General features: G+C 43.9%; 1 protein-coding gene across 2 annotated transcripts in view; it reads right to left on the bottom strand.

Moving 5' to 3' along the window:
- Positions 1 to 1,273: 1,273 nt before the first annotated feature.
- Positions 1,274 to 27,639, bottom strand: part of LOC145357934 (tumor necrosis factor alpha-induced protein 3-like) — a 43,798-nt gene continuing 17,432 nt past the window's right edge. Inside the window, exons 4-10 of one of the 2 annotated variants that reach the window (XM_080211518.1) lie at positions 25,523 to 25,693; positions 24,159 to 24,327; positions 21,288 to 22,180; positions 14,213 to 14,457; positions 12,162 to 12,251; positions 7,651 to 7,765; positions 1,274 to 1,379 (exon numbers count right to left, since the gene is read on the bottom strand). In XM_080211518.1, the coding sequence (XP_080067644.1) occupies positions 1,330 to 1,379; positions 7,651 to 7,765; positions 12,162 to 12,251; positions 14,213 to 14,457; positions 21,288 to 22,180; positions 24,159 to 24,327; positions 25,523 to 25,693 (1,733 nt within the window). In that variant the 3' untranslated portion in view covers positions 1,274 to 1,329. Of the gene's footprint in view, positions 1,380 to 7,649; positions 12,252 to 14,212; positions 14,458 to 21,287; positions 22,181 to 24,158; positions 24,328 to 25,522; positions 25,694 to 27,639 lie in introns of those variants that run through there. The other variant, XM_080211517.1, reaches the window with a different exon arrangement.

Raw genomic sequence — 27,639 nt, 5'->3', positions numbered from 1 at the left:
GAAGAATAATCTTCTGAATCAGAGATCAGAGAACTTCCAGCCGAGCCTAAGCTGGCAAAGTTATTGTAATATTGCAACCTGGCCACATGACTGGTGACATATCAAGGTTGCAAAGCACCAGAAAATTGAAGACTGTAAACAGAAATTGATTCGCTAAGTGCTGTTTCATTGAAGAGCTTTGACAAAGGGTCATCTGGCTCTTTTCTCCCCTTATAGATGCTGCCAAACCTGCTGAGATTTTCCAGCATTTTCCCTTTTGGTTGCTGTTTCACTGAATGCTGTTTTAAACCTCAAAAACATTCATTTATCATTCAGAGTTGGGGATTAACAGAGGGCCAATTTTTTCACACAGAGGGCGGTGAGTGTCTGGAACAAGCTACCAGAGGTAGTGGTAGAGGTGGGTACAATTTTGACTTTTAAAAAGCATTTAGACAGTTACATGGGTAAGATGGGTATAGAGGGATATGGGCCAAATATGGGCAATTAAACCCCTAGCCTAGGGGTTAAACAAAGGGCAGTATGGACAAGTTGGGCTGAAGGGCCTGTTTCCATGCTGTAAACCTCTATGACTTTATGACTGTGACTCTATGATTGAACCAGCAGGATGTGAATCTCTTTGCACAAATTTAGGAGGCTGCAGTGTGGATTTCATAACCATCGCAGAAATACATGCACTAAGTATTGTGTTACTCGTAAACAAACTTCAACCTTAAAATTCTGATGCATCTTCTGGGTTTTGCCCCTGGGAATAGACTCACTTTAGTTAATAACAAAAGTCTGCTGTCCTACTGTGAGATTAACATTGCCAAGAGATAAAGCAGGAGGCTGCTTTTGACATTTCTCTGTTTACAGGAGGCTTCCTCTTCTCTGCTCCCTCAAAATGCAGCTGCACTCCAGCCTTGGAACATCAGGTCCATCACTACATCACTACACACCCCTCATCCACTCACTAATACCTCCTCAAGGGGCTGAGAGGCGATTGGGTACACTCACAGAAATTGCTTCTTGTTGCAAGTATAATTCATGTTAGAAGAAAACTAAATGGTGATGGAATAATTCATTAATTCAATCTCATTACAAGACTGGAAATTGTTACATTGCAGAATGATTTCACAGCTCCATAAATACATTTTCAGAAATAGGATTTCCTTTGTGCAAATAAATATTTTAACATTATTTATAAAGTGTAATCTTCTACTGGCCCCTCTTGTTTAGAGGTGGGCGGGAGATAGGAATGCAATGTTATATTTTTTATTATCATCATTTTCAAAATTCCACGTAGCTCCTTGTACAAGGACACGGAACAACAAAGGGTTAAATGTACTCACCTCACAGACTGTACACCCCATTCTGAGTATCAGCAGCACAGAACCATGTCACTGTGGTGGCAAAAAACAGAACAGGAGGATGTGGTTGTGTGGTAATGGAAAAAATCTCTTAATAATGATGTAATGGTTGAAAGATAATGGGGGAACTCCTAGGCTGTAAGAAGTGTAAAGTTAAACACTGGCTTTACACCCACAGCTCAGGCAGTGTTGAAATCAGTAGACATAAGAACAAATTTTTCACAATGGAATAACTTTCCTGTTTGAACCATACACCACATATTGAGTCAGCACTTAACTTAACCCTTTAACTCTGACACAGAGAATAAAGATGTAGCAAGATCACATCATTCTAATTACACAGGAGTGACAGAGCACCCAGCAATGTTCAATTCTTAATGAAAATCTGAATATCTGAGTGGTGAGGTGAAGGCCGACTCCAAACAGTCCCAAATATTTAACATTTTGAGAGTGAGTGAGAGGAGAAAGGGGAAAAGGAGGACGAGTAAAGTAAGGAATCACTTACCTTGTCCTTAGAAGGGAATTCTTTCATCCGGCATAATGTTGACCTGATGAGTTGTGTGAGTCAGTTGTAAAAAGTTTGATTTGGTACCAAAGATCTCCCGTTGGAGAAAGGATCACAATAACGGAATTTTACTGCCTCACCTGCCCATGTGGCCTGACGTAAAATCCCGCCCGAGGCCATGCAGAGAATGCCATTCTGCAAGTGCCAGTTAAAGTCTAGCCAATGGGTGCCAGTTGATGTTTTTGGGTCTGCGTTAGACCAACGTGATGAATTTGGAAGGAGATTCTCTTTGTTGTCTGTATTTGAACTTCATTATTGTTGGTCAACCATTTCAAAGCAAAGGCAGTAATTGGCTGCTGGATGGTAAACCCGGTGATGTAAACAACCCTTAACAGGATTGCTTCCTGCCTTTCAGAGACTTTTTGTTATTTGTCCCAAACTTGTTTGATCTCTGCTGGTGGGAATAACTTCTCTATTCTATTGAGAATTCCCTGGAATGAATAACTCCCTTTGCAGCCCAGAACCACCCTCTGGGAAATCTTCAGGTCCACATTAAATGACAATCACATAAAAAAGACTCAACAGCCAGAATGTTTAGGATGGCACTGAGCTGAGCTGTCATTGGGGAACACGCCCCCACCCCTCTGCCCCACAATTGTAATTAGCATCGATGCCAGTGGGTGGGACTTCTACCCACACCTTCACTGGACATCCTACCTTGGAGAGCTGCTGGCCAATCAGATTCATCAGCAGTCTGACCATCCCTCCAGGAACAGCACTGCAGTGCGGAGGAAGCACTTCAAGAAGCTTCCAGAACCTAATCCAGTGAACCAGAGACAAATGTGACTGTCAGGGGTCCAGGTGGGGAGGGAAGGGGTGGCCTTGGGGTTTGAACATAAGAACATAAGATAATAAGAAATAGGAGCAGGAGTAGGCCATCTAGCCCTTCGAGCCTGCCCCGCCATTCAATAAGATCATGGCTGATCTGTCGTGGCTCAGTTCCACATTCCCGCCCTCTCCCCATAACCCTTAATCCCCTCGCTTATCAAAAACCCATCAACCCGCGTCTTAAAAATATTTAGCGAGGCAGCCTCCACCACCTCAACGGGCAGAGAATTCCAGAGATTCACTACCCTTTGAGTGAAGAAGTTCCTCCTCAACTCCGTTCTAAACCACCCCCCCTTTATCTTGAGGCTGTGCCCTCTAGTCCTACTGTCCTTTCTGAGCGGGAAGAGTCTCTCCACCTCTATCCTATCCATCCCATTCATCATCTTATATGTCTCAATGAGATCTCCCCTCATTCTTCTAAACTCCAACGAGTACAAGCCTAGTTTATTCAGCCTCTACTCATAGCTCAACCCCCTCAACTCCGGCATCAGCCTAGTAAACCTCCTCTGCACTCCCTCCAAGGCCAAAATATCCTTGCGTAAGTGCGGCGCCCAAAACTGCACACAGTACTCCAGCTGCGGCCTCACCAATGCCCTATACAGCTGCAGCAAGACCTCCCTACTTTTATATTCAATCCCCCTCGCTATGAAGGCCAGCATCCCATTAGCCTTCCTGACCACCTGCTGGCTGGGTTTTTGCGACTCATGCACAAGGACCCCGAGGTCCCTCTGCACCATCGCCTGCTGCAGTTTTTCGCCACATAAGTAATAGTCCTTCCTACCATTATTCCTACCAAAGTGGACCACCTCGCACTTGCCAACATTAAATTCCATTTGCCAGTTCCTGGCCCATTCGCCCAGCCTATCTAGATCCTTCTGCAGACTCTCCACACCCTCCGCGCAATTTGCCGTTCCACCAATCTTGGTGTCATCAGCAAATTTCGACACCCTACACTTGGTTCCCTCCTCCAGATCATCTATATAAATGGTAAATAGCTGAGGCCCCAGCACCGACCCCTGGGGCACTCCACTAGTCACCAACCGCCAATCCGAATAGCACCCATTAACCCCCACTCTTTGCCTCCTATTTGACAGCCAATCCTCTATCCACGCTAACACCCTACCCCCAACTCCATGTCCCTTGACCTCCTGCAATAACCTCTTGTGAGGTACCTTGTCAAACGCCTTCTGAAAATCAAGAAAGACCACATCCACCAGCTCTCCTCTATCCACCATCCTAGACACATCCTCATAGAACTCCAATAAATTTGTCAGATACGACTTCCCCTTAACGAAACCGTGCTGCGTCTGCTCTATCAAGCAATTCCCTTCAAGATGCCTCGCTATTTCCTCCTTGATCACGGATTCTAACATTTTACCTACAACAGACGTTAAACTAACCGGCCTATAATTCCCTGCCTTTTGCCTGCCACCCTTCTTAAACAACGGTGTAACATTAGCCGTTTTCCAATCTTCCGGCACTTCCCCGGAATCCAGCGACGTTTGGAAAATAACCACCAAGGCATCCACTATCACCTCCGCCATTTCTTTCAGGACCCTCGGATGCATTCCATCCAGTCCTGGGGACTTGTCCACAATCAGCCCCCTCCAGTCTGTTGAGCACCGCCTTTCTAGTAACAATAATGTCATTCAGGCCCTCCACTCCTACCATCTTTCCATCGCTAACACCTGGCAAATTATTCACGTCCTCCTCCGTGAAGACCGAAACAAAAAAGTTATTCAAGGCCTCAGCCATTTCCCCATCCCCTACCACTAAGTCCCCCCTCTCATCCTCTAAGGGTCCAACGTTCACCCTAGCCAGCCTCTTCCTTTTTATATACTTATAAAAACTCTTGCTATCCTTTTTTATATTAAGCGCTAGCCCAGCTTCATAGTTTCTCCTACCCTTCTTTATCAACTTCTTCGTCATTCTTTGTTGACTTTTAAACCTCTCCCAATCCTCTTCTCGCCCACTACTCTTAGCTACTCTAAACGCCTCCGCTTTTAATTTAACACTTTCCTTCACCTCCTTCGTTATCCACGGATTATTACCTCTCCTCCTACGGTCCTTTTTAACCATCGGAATAAATTTCTGCTGAGCACCAAGATAGATCTCCTTAAAGATCCTCCACTGCTCCTCAGTAGACCTACCTTCCAACGCGCTCCCCCAGTCAACATTCGCCAATTCCTCTCTCATCCTACCGTACGCCCCTCTGTTCAAACAAAGGACGCATGTCCGGGAACCCACTTTCTCCTCCTCCATCTGCATCAGAAACTCCACCGTACAATGATCACTCTCCCCAAGAGGATCCTTCACCACAAGGTCCCTAATTCTACCCGCCTCATTACATAGCACCAGATCCAAGATAGCTCGCTCCCTTGTCAGCTCCAACACACACTGTTCAAGGAAACTATCCTGGCAGCATTCCAAGAACTCCTCCTCGAGCCCACCGCGTCCAACATGGGTCCACCAATCAATATGTAGATTGAAATCCCCCATAATTATCGCCGTCCCATTCCTGCACGTCGCATTTATTTGCGCGTTAACAGCCCGCCCCACCTCCAGATCATTATTTGGGGGCCTATAGACGACACCCACCAGCGTCTTCCTCCCTTTGCTGTTCCTAATCTCCACCCACAACGATTCCACTTTTTGCTCTTTGGTTCCTATATCATCCCTTGCTACCACCCTGATGCTATCCTTAACCAGCAGAGCTACGCCCCCCCCTTTTTCCTCCCGCCTATCCTTCCTAAACACTTGATACCCCTGTACATTCAGCTCCCAGTCCCTGTCACCCTGCAGCCACATCTCTGTAATGGTCACCAGATCATATCCATTTGTGCTGATCTGCGCCACCAGCTCATCCACTTTATTCCGAATGCTTCGTGCATTCAGATAAAGTGCCTTCATCCCAGCCTTCACCTGGACCCTATTTGCCTGAACGCCACCAACCATACTCACGCCCCCTACTCCCTTTATTATTGGGACATCCTCGGCCTCTTTCCTTACCTGTACCCTCTCCTTAACTTTAGACCCTGTAATGTCACCTACCCTCTCACCCTCCCCCCCCCCCCAAATTAGTTTAAAGCCCCACCTACAGTCCTGTGTGGGGAGAAGTTGGGATCTCAAGTGATAGGCTGGATGAATAGTGAGGAGGAGATTCTGGAGGTCACTGGACCTTAAGGGGAGGGCACCTCCCCAAGCAGGAGGGGGTTCTGATGGAGGGGCCCACTCCTCCCTCTGTCTGAGTTCAAATTCCTTTAATTTCTGGCATTTCCCCACTGAGCTGTACGGAACCTAGCAATCAAGGCTGGGTGGAAAAAAGCCAATAATTGGCCACTAAAGACCCTGAATTGGGGCAAGGGTGGGCTTCCCATGTAAGGCATTACCTACCCCCACTTAAAATTACTCTCAGGTCCTGGCAGGTGGAACCCAGAGGGAATTCTGTTGGTTCAGTGCCCTGTTTCCGAACATACGTGGGTGGGTACCAGTTTACTGGTTTCAGGAACGCTTTGCACCTTTGCCCAGTGGAGATTAACTGGGAGATACACCATCATCAGTCAGGTCACACTCCAAACATTCAGACATTTCACTATTACCATTAAAGTTGTCCATCTGCAGTTACACACGCTGCAAAAATACCTGATAACGAAGACTGAAACTATAAACTTAAACCCAATGCAATCTCTCAGAGAGTGATGCTGACAGAGTCTCCATCTCCGTTCTGGAACAGTTTCTCCAGGAAAAGTCGATCACAATGTAATGGGAACATGCGTCTAGTTTGAAGAGTTGTTGAGATTTGAGGAAATATTGTGAAAAATTGTTATTTTTGTCAGCAAGTGTTGGAAAATTGAGTTTTTTGATGTAGGATATTGCCATTAATCCCTATTCCTTTCACATGGAAGATTTTTCCAAGTAGTGTTATACACCCTTTAACTCTATAAAGTTTGAAGACGTTTTGCTAATACTTATTGAATCAGGTCAAAGAGGCAAAGAAAACTCTTAAATACAATGTATTAGAGAGGGGTATCAGTTAGAACCAAGTCTAATTTTAAATCCTTTGTCAGGGTCACTCATGTGTTAGCGACTCCTCAGGACATTAAAAGTATGTTTGTCCTGACTATTTACACTGGTGTCAACAGTCCCCAAGGAGTTCCAGAGTCAACATTTTTATATGTCTAATTATATCCTCTGAATGGAATATTACATCACATCAAATATGCTCCAGCGATATCTGTGCGATAACATCTTATTCACTAAGAAGAAACCATGAAACAATGAGAGTCTTCCTCTTCACCCTTCCGGATAAATTAATACAACAAAACCTCAGCAGAGAAGAAAAAGAGGTTTGAGTTATTGGGAGGATAGTAAGTTGCAGAAACACTGGTTAGAAGGGAAGAATAAGAGTTAAAAACATTTTCTCTGATGGTTGGCGATGAGTTGTGGGATACCACAGGATTTGACTGTGTTACTCTGTAGCAATGGTTTGGATACAGAGTTAGAGGGAATGGTATCCAGAATGAGTATATTGTGCCAATATAAGCAACTAGGATTGCTGACTAAAGGAAGGTGGTGGAATGAATTCAATGATCTGAGGCTTTGGTAGGAGATTTTGGCAGAAAAGTATAATTGTACTTTTGGGGAAAGCGGGCGATGTGCAAGAGCAAAGTGGGACATCCCATTGTGTAAGCATCAGTCACACTTTCAGGAAATGAAACAGACCCCGGGTCACACACTTGTCCATAACTGAAACTCCAGAGAAAAACATCTTCAGCACAAAGTAAATATAACTTTCTCTAAATAATGGATTTTATTTTGTAATAATTTGAACAATATTTTTAACAACTCTACATGTACCCACAAGAACTGTACGTTTAAAAGAAAGATAGTTACTTGGAGAAAACCTCTGACCTTGCTTGTGGCTAGGATTTTCCAGCCCCACTGCAGTGAATGGAGTTTTGGTTGAGAGATAAAATTCTCCGTTCTTGCTGGCAGTGGGATTGGGCACAGATGCGATCGGAGAATCCTGCCCAGTAATACAACAGATAATGTCTATTGTTTAACTATACAATTCAATCGAAGCACTCAGTGAACAGGAATTTGTGGATATGTTTCTGCCACAAGTAGTTAATGTAAATCTATCAATCTTAGTCACAATTGGCAATTCATCTGGCCAGGAATAGTGGCTGGAATTCTCCAGCCATTCATGCCGGCAGCATCTTCCTGTCCTGCCCAATGGCAAACCCTTACCACAGATTTCCAGGTGGTGAGAGATGCATTCACCAAAAGCCGTATTGACGACAGGACCAAAAGACCCCCCCACTGGCCAATGGCGCTGCCTCGAAACACTCGGCAGGCAGTGTGAAAAAATCCTGCCCAGTGAATTAACATCCCCCATAAAAACCTGGTGGTTAAATGGCACCCTGCAAGAATGTGACCCCCCTCCCTGCCTCTTCCCCCTGCTACCCAGAGGAGATTGGTTAATTACTCATGAACACATGACTAAGATTGTCTGTTTCCAACTCTGTAACATCAGCTGACTCACTCCAGCCTCAAGCCATGTTCTTTAGAAATCCTCACCATGTCTTTGTTATCGCTGTATTGGAATATTTCAGTGTACTCTTGCTAAGTCTCCCAGGTTCTACTTTCAGGAATCTTGAGGTCAGTCAAACCTCTGTAGTTGGTGCCCTGATTTTCACTCAGTCCAGTTTGCCCATTACCCCAGTGTTCACTGTCTGACATTGCCTTCCAGCTAAACAATGCCTTATTTTTAAAATCCTCATTTGTAGACCAGAATTCTCTGTCCGTTCATGATGGCAGGGTTCTCTGATCCCTCCAGCAGCACAGCCCCTGCCGTGGGTTTCCAGCACTGTGGGATGGCTGCAGTAAGAATTCCCATTAACTACAGCAGGACCAGAAGATCCCACCACCAGCAAATGGTGGCTTCTCCCCATCACCAAGAAAAATATTGAAGGAAGGTCAGAGAATCCAATCCTTAGTTTCAAATCCTCCATTCTTTTACGCAGAGGGTGGTGGGGGCTGGAATGCAAGGTGGTTGAGGCAGACACACTGGGATCATTTAAGACTTATCTAGATTGCCACAAGAACAGACTGGAAATAGAGGGATACAAACAAATGATCTAATGGGGCGCATGAGCGGCACAGGCTTGGAGGGCCAAAGGGCCTGTTTCCTGTGCTGTATTGTTCTTTGTTCTTTTCTTTGTTCTTCAACCCCCTCCCTCTCTTTAATCTCTCCTATCTCCCTAACCCTCTGATATCTATAATTCCAGCCTCTTTGCACCCTTGGTTAAACTGCTCCGCTATTGGTGGCGGTTCCTTCAGCTGCTCAGGCCCTCAACTTTGGAATTCCATCCTGAAACCTCATCACTTCCTCCTTAAAACCAAACTGGTCAAAGCCATAATATCTCCTTTCTGGCCTGATGTCCAATTCTTTTTGGGAATGTTCCTGTGAAATACTTTGGGATGTTGCAGAAGCTCACTGTGACATCCTGAGGATGCCATCAGCCCTCGATTGTTCCCCGAACGTTCCTCACATTCCTGCTGGGATCAAACAAAGGATCAAGGGGGGAATGTAGTGAACTCCCATCATCAGCCACAAATGATCAACAACAATCATCAATCCTCTCCCAGCAGAACCACGCTGAGCTCCATGGTGTTAACCAGAACCAAGCTCAGCTCAATCAGTGTTGAGTTTGGGATTTCCCATCACTTATTGTCAATGGGTCAGTTCCACACTGGGCAGTCCCTTTACTAACTGAGTCATCAGAGGAACTGAAACTAATGAATGAGGTTTATCTGCAGACTATAATGTAGGCTGTGATTGTGCTTTGAGAGGTGCCTTTCTCAACTGTTGGATATTTATATAGATGCTGAAAAGTTGATAAGTTCCACAGGTGATAAAATGGATGCATTGCATTAATTATTAACCATTATGCAGAAAACAATCAGATTACAATTTAACTTCATTATTTAAACATAATTGATGAAAACATTAGAAACAGAAGCTTTAGATAGAGTACAAAGTTAGGAATGATCACAGATCACACTAACCCTCTGTTAAAAGAAAATCTATTTCCTTTTGGTCCCTTGTTCATATTGGTGTTGCCACCTGTTTGATTTGAACACGATTTGAATTATTCAAACAGCAAAAGATGCAGTGATTCATGGAATAATATAATGTTTTGTCTTTTAAAGAACAGTGATGTGTGCTTTTTATCACTGAATTCAGATGTTGGATGCATTTTCAGGAGTCTGACTAACTGGGAGAAATGAGTTAGAGCTTTATTGAGTGGTGGAGATGGTGACCATTACTGGAGATGGAGGATATGCTCTACTGCTAGTCTTTCTTCTCCTGTTTTTACCATGTCGAGGAGAAAGAAAATAATTCAGTTGTAGTCCAGTTAGAGAGCAAGAAGTGAATAAATATCATGTAAAAGTATAAAGATGGAATCATTCCAATTTGAAGAAACCTGTGTCTTGAAAATCTTCAAATAGATAAATTTGCTTTTTCTTTGCCTCCTTTTTAAAAAGTATGAACTTGATAATGAAAGGAAGATATTTCTACGAGGTGTAAAGACACTCACTGTGAAGGCCAATGGACTTTTAGTGTTTGAAAGGTCAGGCAGATATTGGTTATTGTTCAGCTACTGATCTGCAGATTATCACATTCTGAAATGAGTTTCTGTATTTCTTTTCAATAGAAATAAGTTCCTTTCATTGAACCAATGTTTTATAGAAATGCATGAAATATTAAAGTATTTAAATTATCCCTGCTCAAGTATCTATAGAAAACTAAAAAAAATACAAAGAACTAATAAAACAATTTGTACATAATATAGCCAAGCACATTTTCAATTATTTTGGCTCAATAAAACACTTTTCTACAGTCCCTGTAAAGTGACAACTAGTTTATGGTAAACATCCCCGGGAACCTGGATTTAAATTTAATCCATGTCCTGATTGGATAGAAGGTTGTCAGTCTGATTACTCAATGGTTTTTGGGTGAAATGGGGTTTTGCTAAACTCAAACTCAATTTTCCATAGGTTCAGCCCAAAACTATTCACCATTCTAGACAAACTGGCAATCTCATAAAAACACAGGAAATAGCAGCAGGAGTGGGCCCTCAGCCCTTCATGCTTATTCCACCTTTCCGTAAAGTCACGGGTGATCTGAGTGTGGCTTTAATTCCACTTTCCTGCCTACCTCCAATAACCTTTGACTCACCCAGAGATCAAACATCTGTCTGACTCAGTCTACAATATATTCACTGGCCCAGCTATCACTCTCTGGGGTCATGAATTCCAATACTAACAACCCTCAGAGAAGAAACATCTCCCTCTTAAATGGGAAACTCCTTATTTTTAAATTATAGTCTGAGTTCTAGATTCCCCACATGTGGACTACATCTTCCAAGGATCCATTCTGCCAAATCCTCTCAGAATATTTCAAAAAGGCTCCACCCACCAATTCAAAATTACATTTCCAATTTAATTCCTGTTTTAGATTGCGTGGTTATAATTTCTCAAAAGTTTACAACCAGAATTGAGGCACTTCACAATTCTTAAAAAGAACAATTCTCAGTTTCTTTTATTCAGCTAGAATTCTGTGTCTGCAATTGCCTGTGAGACGGTGAAACCACCACCACACAAAGATGCACGGAGTGGTGTGCTGAGGAGTATTTCCTGGTGCTGATTAGAAACGAGTTTGTGTCAATGAGTCACCATCCCGTGAGATCCTTATTGAAGTTATGTTGCCAGGAAACGAGTGCCAGAGGTGAGATGATTTCTCACAGGGAGAGAGACAGAGTGAGCAAAGCTCTAATGATCTTGTGCCCTCTCGTAACCACTTTCACATTACATTACATTGCATCAACGTTATGCTTCACTGGGCCAACACAGTATCATACAATCTCCTGCTTTGCTGTTTACTGTGAATGTAACAATGATCTATTTAAAAAATGAACTGAATTTGGAAGTTGAAGCAAATTCTCCTTTAAAACATTGATTTCTTATCATTACTCATTATTCACCTAACCTTTAGAATATTCTCCAGCTGAAAATTCTATCCTCTGCTTCCGTTTTACTGGAAGAGGTTTGATTTTTCCTGGTGATAATTAACAGCAATGAAACTGGGTGACACTAAGACCCAACTGGGAGCAAGTGACTTAAGTGGTGGGGAGAGGGAGGTATGGGCTGGTGTTTCCCTTTCTGTCGCCCAAAAATATCTACTTCCTGAGCATCTGTGAGGTGGTGAAACAGGCGTTACAGTATCCATCACATTTTGTATTTCCAAAGTGCTCACAGTCGTGAGTTCTGCAAAGGTTTCTCTTTGTTTCTGGACTGTGTTGATCTGCTGATGACAAATCGTGAAGCTGTGATGTCTGTGAGTGTGCATTGCTGACCTTTCTGGTTCTCACTGTCTCCAACGCAAAATGTTCATTTTCTCCTCCTTCAGGTAACCTCTGATCGTGAGATCGCCACATCACATCACTCTGAAATGACAGCATGTTATTCAGCCAAATCTCTTTAAAAGATTTTGTGGATTGAATGATTATTGCTTTCACAGATTGTATTCCAGCGGAAAATTTGCCATCAGCTTTTAGTTGATAAAGTTTTTGTTTTGCTGGTTTGACTGAAATCTCAAAACATTCTCAACTCAGTCAGAGAAATAGGGTTTTGCTGCAAGTCTCTCACTGTCTCATACAGACTGTCTTGTTTTGTTATTTTTATTTACCCTCTTCTGAAAAGAAAATACCCTCCTAAACTCTCTGTACAATCAAACAAGTACTCCACTTCACTCAAACAAGCTCCCACCTTGAATCAATTAAATTCTGCATTACAATCCTGCTGTAGGAAATGAGAGTGAGTATTTGATTTGTTCAAACATTGATTTAATTTTCCAAATGCAAGGTGTAAGAATAGATTAGAATTGTGTTCTTTCTGATCAGGTTTGCTGGGTCTGGGTAGCATCTGTGGTGACAGAAATAAAGTTAACCTCACACAATGAAGGGGATGATCATCAAAGTTAAACTTTCATCAGTTTTTGCCCTGAACTCTGTCTCTCCGCAGAAACTGTCTGAGCTGCTGAGTATTTCCAGCATCTTTTGCACTTTTCTAGAACCTATAGCATTTTATATTTGCAATGTCAGAATATTCCAGCTGTTCCTGTGGATGGGATTGTCCAGCTGATGGTGAACCCATGCTGTGAGGTTCCTGGCAGCAGAGAGTACAGGAACCCGTGAACTCCATTGACTGGACGATCTGACCAACAGTGAGCCGCCTCTCCATCACAAAACATGCCATTCAGTGCTCGTAGAAACCCTACAGTGCAGAAGGAGGCCATTCAGCCCATCGAGTCTGCACCAACAACAATTCCCCCCAGGCCCTATCCCCAAGTATTCACCCTCTAATGCCACAGACTCTAAGGGGCAATTTATCATGGCCAATCAACCTAACCCGCACAACTTTGGACTGTGGGAAGAAACCGGAACACCCAGAGGAAACCCACTCAGACATGGGGAGAACGTTCAAACTCCACACAGACAGTGACCCAAGGCCAGAATTGAACGTTGGTCCCTGGTGCTGTGAGGCAGCAGCGCTAACCACTGTGCCACAATGCCATCCTGTATGTTTGGCTAATGTTTCTGTTCAGTTTAAGGGAATAAGCCATTACTCCCTGTAGAATGGGTGGTTGTCAGGATAGCTAGGTGATTTGTACAGTTTTTCTATGTTGTGTTTATTTTAAGGTGATAAAGAGATTTCCAAACTGCAGAAAAGGAAAAACAGAAAATTGGAAACAAAATGAAATTCAGGAAGAGCAGATCTCCAGAATCTGCCACAGTCACATCGCTGGTCCCTAACAACTGAAAATATTACAAAACCAACTTATTCACCAATAAGAAAGGAAAACACTGAGAATTCTGAAAATCGGCAAATAAGCAGAAAATACCGAAAGACTGGGCAGATTTGGCAGCATCTGTGAAGAGAAACAAAATTACATTTCAAATCCATAAGGCCCTTCTTCAGAGCTAAAGAAGGGGAGAAATGTGATGAAGTTTACACTGTATAAGGGGGTGGAGCAGCTTCAGGCAATGATAGGTAGGAGCTAGAAGAGACTGCAAAGATACGTAGGGAACAAACTGGAAGAAACATTAATGACAGTGTGGAGGTTCTTCCAGCATTTTCTGTTTTGATTATGATTCATGAACATGTGGCTGGGACTTTCCAGCTCCCCATCAGAGATTCTTCGGCAGCACGGCCAACAAGCAATGCAAGTTGCCAGTCCCGCTGGTGGCCAATGGCAAACTGACTTGATCACTGGAAAAGCTGTCACTGGGGAGCTGGAAAACCAGCACATAGTACATGCCACAAATTGGAGATGTAGTTAAAATCATATCACATTGTTTCTATTCCCCACCTCATCATGTTCTTCAATTAAAAAATCCTAACTTACCCAAGCAGGTTGATCTGTAGGAATGTCGCTGCCCACTTTGAGCCTCTGTAAGTGTTTACTCTGTACATCAACATAACACTTTTCACAATAGCCATTATAGACTGGATTGGCGAGCATGCTACAGTTGGGTTTACAACAAAGGGACATGTTTTTAAGATGAGATGAAATCTGAGAAAGGTGCCCATGAGGTGAAGGGAGAGACTCTTTATTCTGCTTTCTGTTTGAATCTTGCTCATTGGAAGCCCCTGGAAAGACAAACGTTATAAAAAGTCTCACTATCAATCATATTAACCCCAACAGATATTCAGCAAACTCACCACAATTCCTACTAGTAAAACATAGTGCATGTATTTTATTAAATTGGTGTCGCTGTAGAAAATGTAATTCATGTTAGGCCATTCAGCCCCTCGAGCCTGGCCCACCATTTGATAAGATCATGGCTGATCTGATTGTGGCCTCTGTTTTCCTGAATACCCCCTATACACTTTGACTCCCTTTGACCCCATATCAATTAGGAACCTAACTCAGCCTTAAAAATATCCATTAACCCAATCTCCATCACTCTTTGAGGAAGGGAATTTCACAGATTCATGGCCCTGACAGAAAAAAATTCTCAATCCCTTTTAAATGAAAATTCCCTTCTTTTCAATTGTGTCCCCTGGTTTCAGTCTCCCCCGTAAGAGGAACCACAACACAGAAAGCGATGTTGCATGGGATCAGAGGTGAGTTGGAAAGGTGGATACTGAACTGGCTCGGTCATAGAGAATCGAGGGTAACAGTGAAGGGGTGCGTTTCTGAATGGAGGGCTGTGACAAGTGGTGTTCCTCAGGGATCAGTGCTGGGACCTTTGCTGTTTGTAATATATATAAATGATTTGGAGGAAAATGTAACTGGATTGATTAGTAAGTTTGTGGATGACACAAAAGTTGGTGGATTTGTGGATAGCAATGAGGACCATCAGAGGATACAGCAGGATATAGATCAGTTGGGGACTGGGCGGAGAGATGGCAGATGGAGTTTAATCTGGACAAATGTGAGGTAATGCATTTCGGAAGGTCTAATACAGATAGGAAATATACAGTAAATGGCAGAACCTTTAGGAGTATTGATAGGCAGAGGGATCTGGGTGTACAGGTACACAGGTCACTGAAAGTGGCAATGCAGGTGGAGGAGTAGTCAAGAAGGCATACGGCATGCTTTACTTCATTGGCTGGGGCACTGAGTTTAAAAATTGGCAAGTCATGTTGCAGCTTTATAAAACCTTAGTGAGGCCGCACTTGGAATATAGTGTTCAATTCTGGTTACCACACTACCAGAAGGATGTGGAGGCTTTGGAGAGGGTACAGAAAAGATTTACCAGGATGTTGCCTGATATGGAGGGCATTAGCTATGAGGAGAGGTTGGAGAAACTTGGTTTGTTCTCACTGGAGCGACGGAGGTTGAGGGGAGACCTGATAGAAGTCTACAAGATTATGAGGAGCATGGACAGAGTGGATAGTCAGAAGCTTTTTCCCAGCGTGGAAGAGTCAATCACTTGGGGGCACAGGTTTAAGGTGCAAGGGGCAAGTTTTAAAGGAAAACATTGAACATTACAGCACAGCACAGGCCCTTTGGCCCTCAATGTTGTGCTGAGCTTTGTCCAAACCCAAGATCAAGCTATCCCAGTCCCTATCATTCTGGTGTGCTCCATGTGCCTATCCAATAACCACTTGAAAGTTCCTAAAGTGTCCGACTCCACTATCACAGCAGGCAGTGCATTCCACACCCCAACCACTCTCTGAGTGAAGAATCTACCTCGGACATCCCTCCTATATCTCCCACCATGAGCCTTATAGTTATGCCCCCTAGTAACAGCTACATCCACCCGAGGAAATAGTCTCTGCGCGTCCACTCTATCTATCCCCCTCATCATCTTATAAACCTCTATTAAGTCGCCTCTCATCCTCCTCCGCTCTAAAGAGAAAAGCCTCAGCTCCCTCAACCTTTCCTCATAAGACCTACCCTCCAAACCAGGCAGCATCCTGGTAAATCTCCTCTGCACTCTCTCCAATGCTTCCACATCCTTCTTATAGTGAGGTGACCAGAACTGGACACAATATTCCAAATGTGGTCTCACCAAGGTCCGGTATAGGTGCAGCATAACCCCACAACTCTTAAACTCAAACCCCCTGTTATTAAGCGCTAACAGTGTATGTGTACATAGATCCCTGAAAGTTGGGAATCAAGTAGATAGGGTTGTTAGGAAGGCATACGGTGTCTTGGCGTTTATTGGTAGGGGGATTGAATTTAGGAGCCGCAGCGTCATGTTGCAACTGTACAAAACTCTGGTGCGGCCGCACTTGGAGTATTGTGTGCAGTTCTGGTCCCCACATTATAGGAAGGATGTGGAGGCTTTGGAGAGGGTGCAGAGGAGGTTTACCAGGATGTTGCCTGGTATGGAGGGGAGGTCCTATGAGGAGAGACTGAGGGATTTGAGGTTGTTTTCGTTAGAAAGAAGGCGGCTATGAGGGGACCTTATTGAAACATATAAGATGATTAGAGGTTTAGATAGGGTGGACAGTGGTAGCCTTTTTCCTCGGATGGAGAAAGCTAGCACGAGGGGGCATAGCTTTAAATTAAGGGGTGGTAGTTATAGGACGGATGTCAGGGGTAGGTTCTTTACCCAGAGGGTGGTGAGAGATTGGAATGCCCTGCCTGCTGCAGTGGTAAATGCACCTAGTTTGGGGGCGTTTAAGAGATAGGTTTATGGATGGAAAGGGTTTGGTTTAGGTTAGAGGGTCATTGTTTTTTAACTGGTCGGCGCAACATCGTGGGCCGAAGGGCCTGTTCTGCGCTGTAATGTTCTATGTTCTAACACACTATAAGTCTTCTTCACGGCTCTATCCACTTGAGTGGCAATCTTCAGAGATCTGTGGATATGAACCTCAAGTTCTCTCTGTTCCTCCACATTCCTCAGAACCCTGCCGTTGACCCTGTAATCCACATTCAAGTTTTTCCTACCAAAATGAATCACCTCACACTTATCAGGGTTAAACTCTATCTGTCACTTTTTGGCCCAGCTCTGCATCCTATCAATGTCTCTTTGCAGCCTACAAGAGCCCTCCACCTCATCCACTACTCCACCAATCTTAGTATCATCAGCAAATTTACTAACCCACCCTTCAGCCCCCTCTTCCAAGTCATTGATAAAAATCACAAATAGCAGAGGACCCAGCACTGATCCCTGTGGTACACCGCTGGTAACTGACCTCCAGTCTGAAAATTTTCCTTCCATCACCACTCTCTGTCTTCTATGATACAGCCAGTTACTTATCCAATCGGCCAAATTTCCTTCTATCCCACACCTCCTTACTTTCTTCATGAGCCTACCATGGGGAACCTTATCAAACACCTTACTAAAATCCATGTATACAACATCAACTGCTCTACCTTCGTCTACACACTGAGTTACCTCCTCAAAGAATTCAATCAAATTTGTGAGGCAGGACTTACCCCTCACGAAACCGTGCTGACTATCTCGGATTAAACTGCATCTTTCCAAAAGGAGATGTGGAAGGCAGATTCTTTACACAGAGGGTGGTGGGTGTCTGGAACCTGTTGCCGGGGGGGGTAGTGGAAGCAGATACGATAGAGAGTTCAAGGGGCATCTGGATAATCCATGAATAGGCTGGGAATAGAGGGATATGGTCCCTGGGAGGGTAGGGGGTTTTAGTTCAGTTGGGTAGCATGGTCAGTGCAGGTTTGGAGGGCCGAAGGGCCTGTTCCTGTGCTGGAATTTTCTTTATTCTTTTCTTTGTTCTAAAAACAATCTCGCTGGTATCCGCCCTGTTACATCCCCTCAGGATCTTGTATATTATTAAATTATACTTATTGAAATATTGTGCAAGAAGAACCACAAAGTAGTCTTGGTAACTTAAACACCAGGGAACTCCTTACTGCAGCTGTGCACTGTTCCACAGTCAGATCCTAGACTGTGTATCAGGTTCCACCCTGGGAGGAACTGTTCATTTTGCTCACCCTGTTCATTTCGCTCAGACTGTCGGAAGGTGTGAAAACTCGGCAGTATATCTGGAGAGATAGACACTGGCTTGCAGTCAGAGCCCGACACTCGGGCAGCTTTTGGGTAAATTCCACCCAAACTGGTTAGAGATTTTCAGTCATGAGGTTCAGCCTGAGGTCAAATAACATCTTTCTCCAGTGTAACTTATTGATATTTTGCACCCTATTATTTTGCTTTAGAATCCCCCACTTTTTCCATCTATGTCGGTCTGTGTTTCCTCGCAATGCAGAATGGCTGCTGTCCACATGAACTTGGCAACACACATGAAGAACCTATGTTGTTAATTACAGGAGACAGAGTGCTGGGTGCAAGCTGTTCACTCAGTTTCTGAGCCCCATGGTGTTGGGGCGGGGGCAGAGGAGCGGTGGCAGTGGGGGTGGAGGGTATTGCAGAAGGGTGGGGGTGTGGTGGGTAGTCAGGGCACAGCTTGCCTGTGGGGGCTTCAGATTCCAGAGATCAGGATTGAGAGCGGGGAGGGGTCAGTGAGAGCTACAGTTCACTCTGCTGCTCCGGGGCTTCTCCTGATGGCCCAGCATGTTAGACACCAACAAGGCAGACAGATGATGGATGAAAGGCTTAATTACACTTCATCCCTTCCACACCACTGAGATACCAGATGGTTCATGGGAAGAAAGGTCTTTTCCCAAAAGAACAGGAGAGAAAAGGGGATGAAAAATGTGAAGGGAATCAAATGGGATGAAGAAAACTGTGGGTGCTTGAGAGATTCTAATGCTGGCTCTGTAATATTTGTCATTCAGGTTCAGTGATCACTGTGCACGCACCTTGCTGCATCCAATAAACACCACAACTGCACAACTGTAAATGCAGCTTTTAAAGAACTGAGCTGATTAGTTTTACTGCGAGTGACTAGAAACACATTCATCCATGACCTGTTTTCAATCATTAATTTATTTTCACTTTTTTAAGCTGGTTCATTCAAACCCTCGAGAATGTCTGCATCAAGATGCCAGCTCCCCACATCCAAAGCCTGGGATTTTCCCGAGTCTGCGTCGGAAAATCCCGGTCTTTTTAAGGAGTGGGCTGGAAAATCACACTTTATCCTGTGCTAATGTTGTGGTGCGGAGTAACTGGACAACCAAACATTCAAATATAGGCCACATATCAGGACATGCTAAGTAACTGGGTCACCAGTGAATTGGGACACGTTCTGGAACATTTCCTTGTTTAATACAAGCAGCAACTTTGGAAATGGAAGATAACAAAAGGCAGTATGTCTGGGAGACAAGTTTTAAACGACCAATCCTGATCACGAGAACTATTTCCAGATAACTCACTCCTACATTTGAAATCCAGTTTGTTAAGCAAAATAATCTCTAACAATCTGAGAGAGATGAGCTAGGAATGTGCTTGCTATACTCCACCCACATTGCGATGTTATCTGCTGTAGACTGTACATAAAGCTGTTCTGTGTAACAGTGTGTCAGGATGAATGAATTCACTTTAGCCTACAATATTTTACATCAGATTGATATGTTTTAGATGGTTAACTGAGGACTTTTCAAACTCATTTTCCAGTGGGCCAATGTATGTTTTCAGGAATCAGATATATCTGTCAGGGTGAGGGGGAATCAAACCATACAGAGGGGAAGGTGGGATCAGGATATTGAGTTGGACAATCAGCCATGAATGGCAGAGGAGACTCGAAGGGTTAAACGGCCTCCTCCTGCTCCTATTTTCTATGTTTCTATGACCCAATTTTACAAAGTGGCCACCTTGGCAACCTCAGCAAGCTGCTCAAGTCACAATCTAAATGGGATTTACTTCACTTTTAAAAACACACGTTCTTACCTTTCCCTTTCAATGTGTACACAGCTTGAATTGTATCAGGCAAAACAAATCTTTCCTCTTAATGCTGGCTTTCTCATTGCCATATGGCCTCCTATAAAATGTGCATTATAAACAGAGCAGCTGCTTTTCATTTGAGGAGGATCACAGAACATCCCTTGGTTTTTTTAGGTGGGATATCCACCGACACATTTTCAACATCCCTGCGATCCCCACTTTGAGAAACCCTAGATTAACAACAATCTTAACTTCAACTTTGGTTTGAATATAAATGGCTGTAAGAAGAGAAAACAACTTTGTTGTCTTAATGAAATAACAGAAATATACTTTAATTCCACCCACAGTTGATAGAGGGATGACAGGCTTCCCAATGGAGATTCACCTCTTTAGGTTCAACGGACAAAGAGGAGGCGAAACAGCAAGAAATGCCCCAGAAGCAAGCTCTGCTAAACAACTGGTGTCTTTTTACAGTAAGTCTCACAATGTCCGTGTTTAACATATCTCTCAGCTGCAAGAGGATCCCGTGTTTGCTGTCCCTTTATCTACCCAAATGTACACTTCCTGCCTCTGTATAGAGAGTGTTAAAATGTTGTAGTATAATATTTACTACTCAAATAACATTAACAAAGACTGAAATGTAAAATTATGATATTAGCAGCCTTTGTAATTGCAATGAATATTTTTCATCTGTTTTACTGGCCCTGCAGATTTCTCCATCTCGCCTTATATCTTTCTATTGAAATCTAGAATATTTAAGTCCAAAGGGTTACAAAGGCATTGGTTTCAGCGCAGATGAGTTGAGGAAGAGGCAGAGTCAGATGATGATAGAAATCAGCGATTTAAGAAGAGTTCAGGCTTGATGATTTTGCAAAAGCCAAAGGGCAGATTTTGTCCCAGTCGTGACTGACAGCAGCCCAAACTCCCTGGCCGTTCCCACCGGAGGGATTCTCTGCTCCCACCGACAGTGAACCCTCTGCCGTGGGCTTCCTGACAGCGTGAGGTGGCTTCAATGGGAATTCCCAGTGACAGCGGTGGAACCAGAGGATCCCACAGCCAGCAGGCAGAGCACACCCCCCTCTGCCCTGAAAAAGCACTGAGCGAAGGCCAGAGAATCTCACTCGATGAGTATACGTCACAGATGATCAACAACACCAGTTAACAACTTCCTTTCCATTGGCACACATAATTTACAAAATACAAGCTACTCACCAATTTCTTCCACATATTTAAAGAAACATGTCGTACAAAATCCATTCTGATCTTCAGTCCCAAAATACTGACACTTTGGATTTCTGCATTTTCCACACTCTCCGATCTGACTGAATGTCTGTCCCTGGTCCTGGTGAGACAATATTCTAAAATTGCCAATATTGGCCAGCAACTCGGAAGGAATGTGCTCTGTTCTGGCATGTGGCTTTGGGAGAGAATCCATTGTCTTTAAGCAAGAGAAGCATAAACCATTGAACTTTCTTATTTCTTGCTTACAGTTGCTGCATCTGTCTCCCCACAAATCTATCCTTTCCTCCACTAATCCAGCCGCCAACTTTGGAAAGCATGGATCAGAGTTACTGTCTCCCTCTGGAAAGTATTCCGAGTGGTCATTTCCTTGGAAACAGCTTGGACAGAGCCCATTCTGGGACACCATTCCAGTGAATAGACAATGAGGTGTTTTACATTTCAGGGCATTGTCCTCATTGAAGAAGAGATTGTGCGATGCTGGCTGGTGTGGTTGAGTGTTCCTGATGCCTTGTAATCCAAAGGTCTTTGTTTTTTCTGATTGTAATCCCTTCAAACGTCCATCAGAGCCTTGGCTGCCACTTTGTTTATGGCTATTTGTCCAGGAAGCCACTTCTCTCTTTTGGAAACTATTGTGACATGTATGACAGAATGGTTTGGTGAATTTAGAGCAAAAGTATATGCAACCTTGAGTCAAACATTTGTTCCCTATGATAGATAGATTTACGGGGAAAGTAAACTCATCCTCATTCTCACAACTTCTTTCCTTCTCCAGGTTTTCCTGCCAGAATTTATACTGATGATTAACCAGCTGGAAATAATCTTGAACCAAGTTCAGATCATCGGGCAAAGGATTTGTAAACAACCTGCAAAACAAAACAAACTGCATTTAGAATCTTATTTTTCTCCTTGGAAGAACTAAATTAGAAAACTTTTCACTTGTTTCATTGAGACATAGATTGAGTGCTCTGATTGATGACACAGATAGCAGACTCTGTCCAATCCCATTTATTCATCTGAGGGATTTCAAAACAAACTGGGTGGGATTTTCCAATCCTTCTCACCAGTCCTGCTAAGAGCGATTCCTTGTGGCATGTTCCCTGGTGACGGGACAGGCGAACCATGCAAAATGGTGTAGATTTTGGTGGGACTGAAAGGTCCTGCCATGGGGCGATGGTGAACTGCCTTCAGCACTGGAAACTGGAACAATCCTGGCCATTGTATCAGCTTACTATAAACAATACTCGCCTCAAAGTGAGGGATTTGGAATTGTTTCTAGGGGCAGAGTGAAGAACTGAAAAAATATTATTAACAACTTGGTGCTCAAGTTGCCTCCAATCTAAGAATTGTAGCCACAGCCTTACGCAATTTTTAAAATATTATTTTCTCATGGGATGTGGGTATTATTGGCATGGCTGGCATTTTTTGCCCATCCATGATTGTCCTTGAACTGAGGGGCTTCTTGGCAATTTCAGCGGGCAGTTAAGAGTCAACAACACAGATTCATAGGCTATTGAATCTACAGTGCAGAAGGAGGCCATTTGGCCCATTGAACCTGTACCAACAATAATCCCATACACAGGCCTTATCCCTGTAACCCCATATATTTACCCTCCTAATTCCCCTGACACTAAGGGGCAATTTAACATGGCCAATCAATCCCACCCGCCCATCTTTGGACTGTGGGAGGGAACTGGAATGTCCGGAGGAAACCCATGCAGACACGGGGAGAATGTGCAAATTTCACACAGACAGTGACCTGAGGCCAGATTTGAACCCAGATTAACGTGCAGACTACATGTTTTAACATTTGAAGGACATTTTCATATTGTGATATTTATGGAGGCTTTATTCAGTCCATCAATTTCTGACTCCCACATTGTGGGTTAAGGCCCTTGGAGAAAGTCAAAATGGGTCCTGTTTGAACTCAGCTGGTACTGCTGATATTCCCTGTTGTGCAAATCACACCCCTCGCCGTTCCCCCTGGGGCCGGTGGGAGACTTCCCCACTCTGCCAAAATCCAGCCTATAATAGTTACTGACTTCTTGATTCAAAGGCAGTGTTTAGAACCTTGTGCCGAACAAGGTTTTCAGTGGATTGGATCAAGACCCAGGCATCGCAAGTGAAAACTCACTTTTCCCACTGGGATTTGATTTTATATTTAACAAGAAAGCAGGATCTGTAGGCAGGCATTGGTTTAATTATTTTACATTTCACTTGCCTTTTTGCTGTTCACATTCTGTGCAGTCCTGTCAGCTGTACTGTTGACTTTGAGACTCATGGGCTGAAATTCTCTCATCTTGACCACAGGAACCATAGCGAGTGAGGCAGAGAATTCGGCAGAACATTCAAAGTTGTGCTGAGTGTGGGAAGGAATTTCTGGTGTTGGGGTGTGTGCAGCCAGAGAATCCCACCCATAGTTTCATTGCAAGCAGTCAGTGCGTTGGTGGACTCAATTTGTGGATTTGCGTTTTGGATAGTGAAAGAATCATAGAATCCCTCCAGTACAGAAAGAGTCCATTCGGCCCATTGAGTCTGCACCGATTGCAATCCCACCCAGGCTCTATTCCCATAATCCTGCTAATTCCTCTGATTTACGCATGGGAAATAAGCATGGTCAATCAGTCTAACCCGCACATCTTTGGACTCTGGGAAGAAATCGGAGCACCTGGAGGAAACCCACACAGATACGGGGAAAATGTGCAAACTCCACACAGACACCCAAGTTGTGAATCGAGCCCGGGGTCCCTGGAGCTGTGAGGCAGCAGTGCTAATCACTGTGTCACCCATCATGAGAATGAGATAAGGATAAGTTGAAGGTAGTTAGTGAGAAACCGGACTGACCTGGCTGCATTGACAAATTCCACACCTTTCCAATCAGGGACAGGAATCCCGGTGAGATAACTGTCCAGCAATTGCTTCTTGTCACCTTTCTCAGTATCCAGGAGAAAGCGGATTGGTAACTCAATGCTTCCTTCCCCACTCGGTATGACCAGCGGAAAAGCATTGATTTCTGAAGGAAGAAGAAATTTGGAATCTTTTTTAAAATATATTCCCAACGGGAATCGTGAACAATGGGAATTGTGAACAAATGCTGTGATCGTCCTCCTCATTTATTCACACATTTGGGAGTTGAAATTTCTGTCCTGCTCCATATCAGGCCCAGAGGAAATCTCCTTTAAAGATAAAGAGAATACTCTAACAATCAGCAGGAGCTCAGAGACCATCTCCTCCCTGCTCACAGATATTGGAATAACAGCCAGAGCTCGAGGTGGCCAATCAATTATAATTTCTTTAAAGTTTCTGATTTTTGACAGACTCCTCCAGGCTGGAGAAAGGTCTCCCCTGCTCAGGGACACATTACTGCCACAGCCACAACTCTATGGGTTAAAAAATCTCTGACCCAAAATCTCTCATCTAGATAAAACATCTGAGAACTAAAGGAACAGAATTATATTCTTAATGCCTTCAGTATGTCTAATGCCAGGGTGAAAGGTGCTACCATGCACTCTGTGTGTTTCCTGAGTGTCTGGTTATGGTGGGGGGCTTTCAAAGGTGACACTGAGCAGTTTGGACTGAAGTCCAGACCCCCAACCAAAGGATTATTGATAAAAATCAGTTCCCGAGGCAGGAGGAGTTTGTAGCCGGGGTCACAGGGCTGCTCCCTCCCAGCTAGGTGGTGCTGAGCTGTGTAAGTTTGCACCACATACTTCACTGCAATGAGATCCCTGAGTGAGTACAGCAGGGTCAAGGCTGGCAGGTGGGGGGTAAATGACTTTAACCTTGGGCATTGTGATTCAAGGAATTTGACCCTAAGGATATTACTGCTGTGAAAGTGTATTTACAATTGCCCATGAGGTTAGGAAGTCTGTTTATAAAAGCAAAATAGTGCGGATTCTGCAATCTGAAACAAAAACAGAAAATGCTGGAAGATCTCAGCAGGTCTGACAGCCTCTGTGGAGAGAGAATAAAGCTGTTCCGAGTCTGGGTGAATCCTCAGCACAGCTCCACAGATGCTGTCCGACCTGCTGTGACTTTCCAACACATTCTGTTTCTGTAGGAAATCTATTTGCTCTCCATTCTTGGAATTAATTCTCAGGTTAGTTGCAGGCCAGAAGCTGGAAAGTGGCCATTTTGATTTGCTGCACGTCTTTACCTGCTCCCCAAAGGCAGATCTATTCTTGAAATGGACCGATTGAAAATCTTACCTGGCCCTATGTCATCGATACTGATGAGTGGTGTGAAATGTTGGTTCACACAGCTGAGCAAAATGGGATAAGGGAGGCAGCGATAGGGAGGCCAGTGCAAAGGCAGGTAAATCCCAGCTGGACTCGATGTCATCGTGTCTGAAACACTTTTGGAGTTTCCTTCTGAATTACCTGATTTCAAAAGAACCACAAAGTTATTTCAAATGGAAGATTTTTGCAATAAAAATAGAAAATGCTGAATAAACTCAGCAGGTCTGGAAGTGTCTGTGGAGAGAGAAACACAGTTAACATTTTGAGTCCGAGTGACTTTACTTCAGAGCTTGAAGATTAATGAGCTCTGAAATGTTAATGTTTCATTTTCATAGTGACCTGTAGAACTTGAAATGCTTTCTTGTCCAATTAATTTTCCTCACTAAGAACTGCAATGGGAAATTAGTACAATTAAACTTTATCTGCCACAGGATACAAGGTATTAGATACTGTGGTGTTTGTCCCTTTAAGAGCAACACAGCAGAGTAAGGGTCACCTGACCTGGCTGACCAATTAGGAGTCATGATGTGGATGTGCCGGCGTTGGACTGGGGTAAACACAGTAAAATGTCTGACAACACCAGGTTTAAGTCCAACCGATTTATTTGATAGTAAATTCACTAGCTTTCGAGGTTACCCTCTTCGTCAGGTGAATGGAGAGTTCTGGCCTCAGACAGAGCAAATAAAACACAGACAGTTTACAGATTACTGATTAGAATGCGAATCTTTACACCTAACCTGCTGTTCAAGTCTTAAAGTGGCCGACACTGAGTGGAAGGAGCACTGATCACAGGTTAAAGAGATGTTACACAGGGGTTACAGGCTATCTGTAACCCCCGTGACTTGCCTGGGTTTGCAAAACCTCACTTACTGTACTGTCTGGAGACAATACACATCTCTTTAAACTGTGATCAGTGCTCCTTCCACACACATTGTCGGCCACTTCAGGACTTGAACAGCAGGTTAGGTGTAAGGATTCGCATTCTAATCAGTAATCTCTAAACTGTCTGTGCTTTATATGCTCTGTCTGAGGCTAGAACTCTCCATTCACCTGACAAAGGGACAAACCCTGAGAGATTGTGAGTTTACTATCAAATAAATCGGTTGGACTTAAACCTGGTGTTGTCAGACTTTTTACTGTGACCAATTAGGACCCAGAGTGGGGAATCACCTCGGGGCGGTGGGGGGCGGGGGGGGGGGGCGGTGGGGGGGGGGGGGTGCGGGCGGAAGAGTTCTCTTAGACAGAGGTATTTTAAAGTGAACTGCAAACAAGCTGCTACACTTTAAGATCATTAAATAAATCCCCTTTTCTTCACTAATGAAGTCTCGTTACCGATATAGTGGTTGGAATTGTCCGGCCATTCACACCTCACCACTGCTGCAAGTGAGCATGGAGAATTTGGCGCTCAGCCGCATCTTCATTCACTGCAGTGGGACTGGAGAACCCGCTGGCATGAATAGCCAAAAGATTCCGGCCAAGATAGCTTAGACTGTGCAAATGAAACTTTTAACTGACACAAACCTGACGCAATGACAAAATGACATTGAAGCATATCTCTCTGCACCAATAGCAGCATGTATTTAAATGGTGCCTTCAGCACTGTAAAATCTCCCAAAGCATTTCCATTCAATGACAACATGTCTCTTGCTATTCATTTGGGTCCCAAACTCATCTTTTATGCAGATTTTGGCCCTTTGGTCATGAATTTTCAGGAAGGCAAGCACTCTGCATCCACCAGCTGAGGTCAGTGTGCCCTGGCCAGGATCTCGTATCTGAATCTGCGAGAGAGAGCACTAACTCCTCTGCTGAGTCCACGGCAGGACAGAGCAGTACTAATGTGAGATATAAACAGAGCGTCAAGGTCCCCAGTGAACTTACTGTACACCTCTATCAAGTCACCCATCAGCCTTCTTTGTTCCAAAGAAAATAACCCCAACCTCTTCAATCTCTCCTCACAGCTACACATTTCTAACCCTGGCAACATTCTTGTAAACTTCCTCTGCACTCTCTCCAGAGCAGTTACATTCTTCCTGTAATATGACCAGAACTGTACACAATACTCCGGTTGTGGCCTCACCAGTGTTTTA

Source organism: Carcharhinus amblyrhynchos, chromosome 24 (genome assembly GCF_965287045.1).
Source record: "Carcharhinus amblyrhynchos chromosome 24, sCarAmb.v2.hapA, whole genome shotgun sequence".
Classification (NCBI taxonomy): domain Eukaryota; kingdom Metazoa; phylum Chordata; class Chondrichthyes; order Carcharhiniformes; family Carcharhinidae; genus Carcharhinus; species Carcharhinus amblyrhynchos.
The sequence above is the reverse complement of the archived record's forward strand: the minus strand, read 5'-3'. Positions and strand labels throughout refer to the sequence as shown.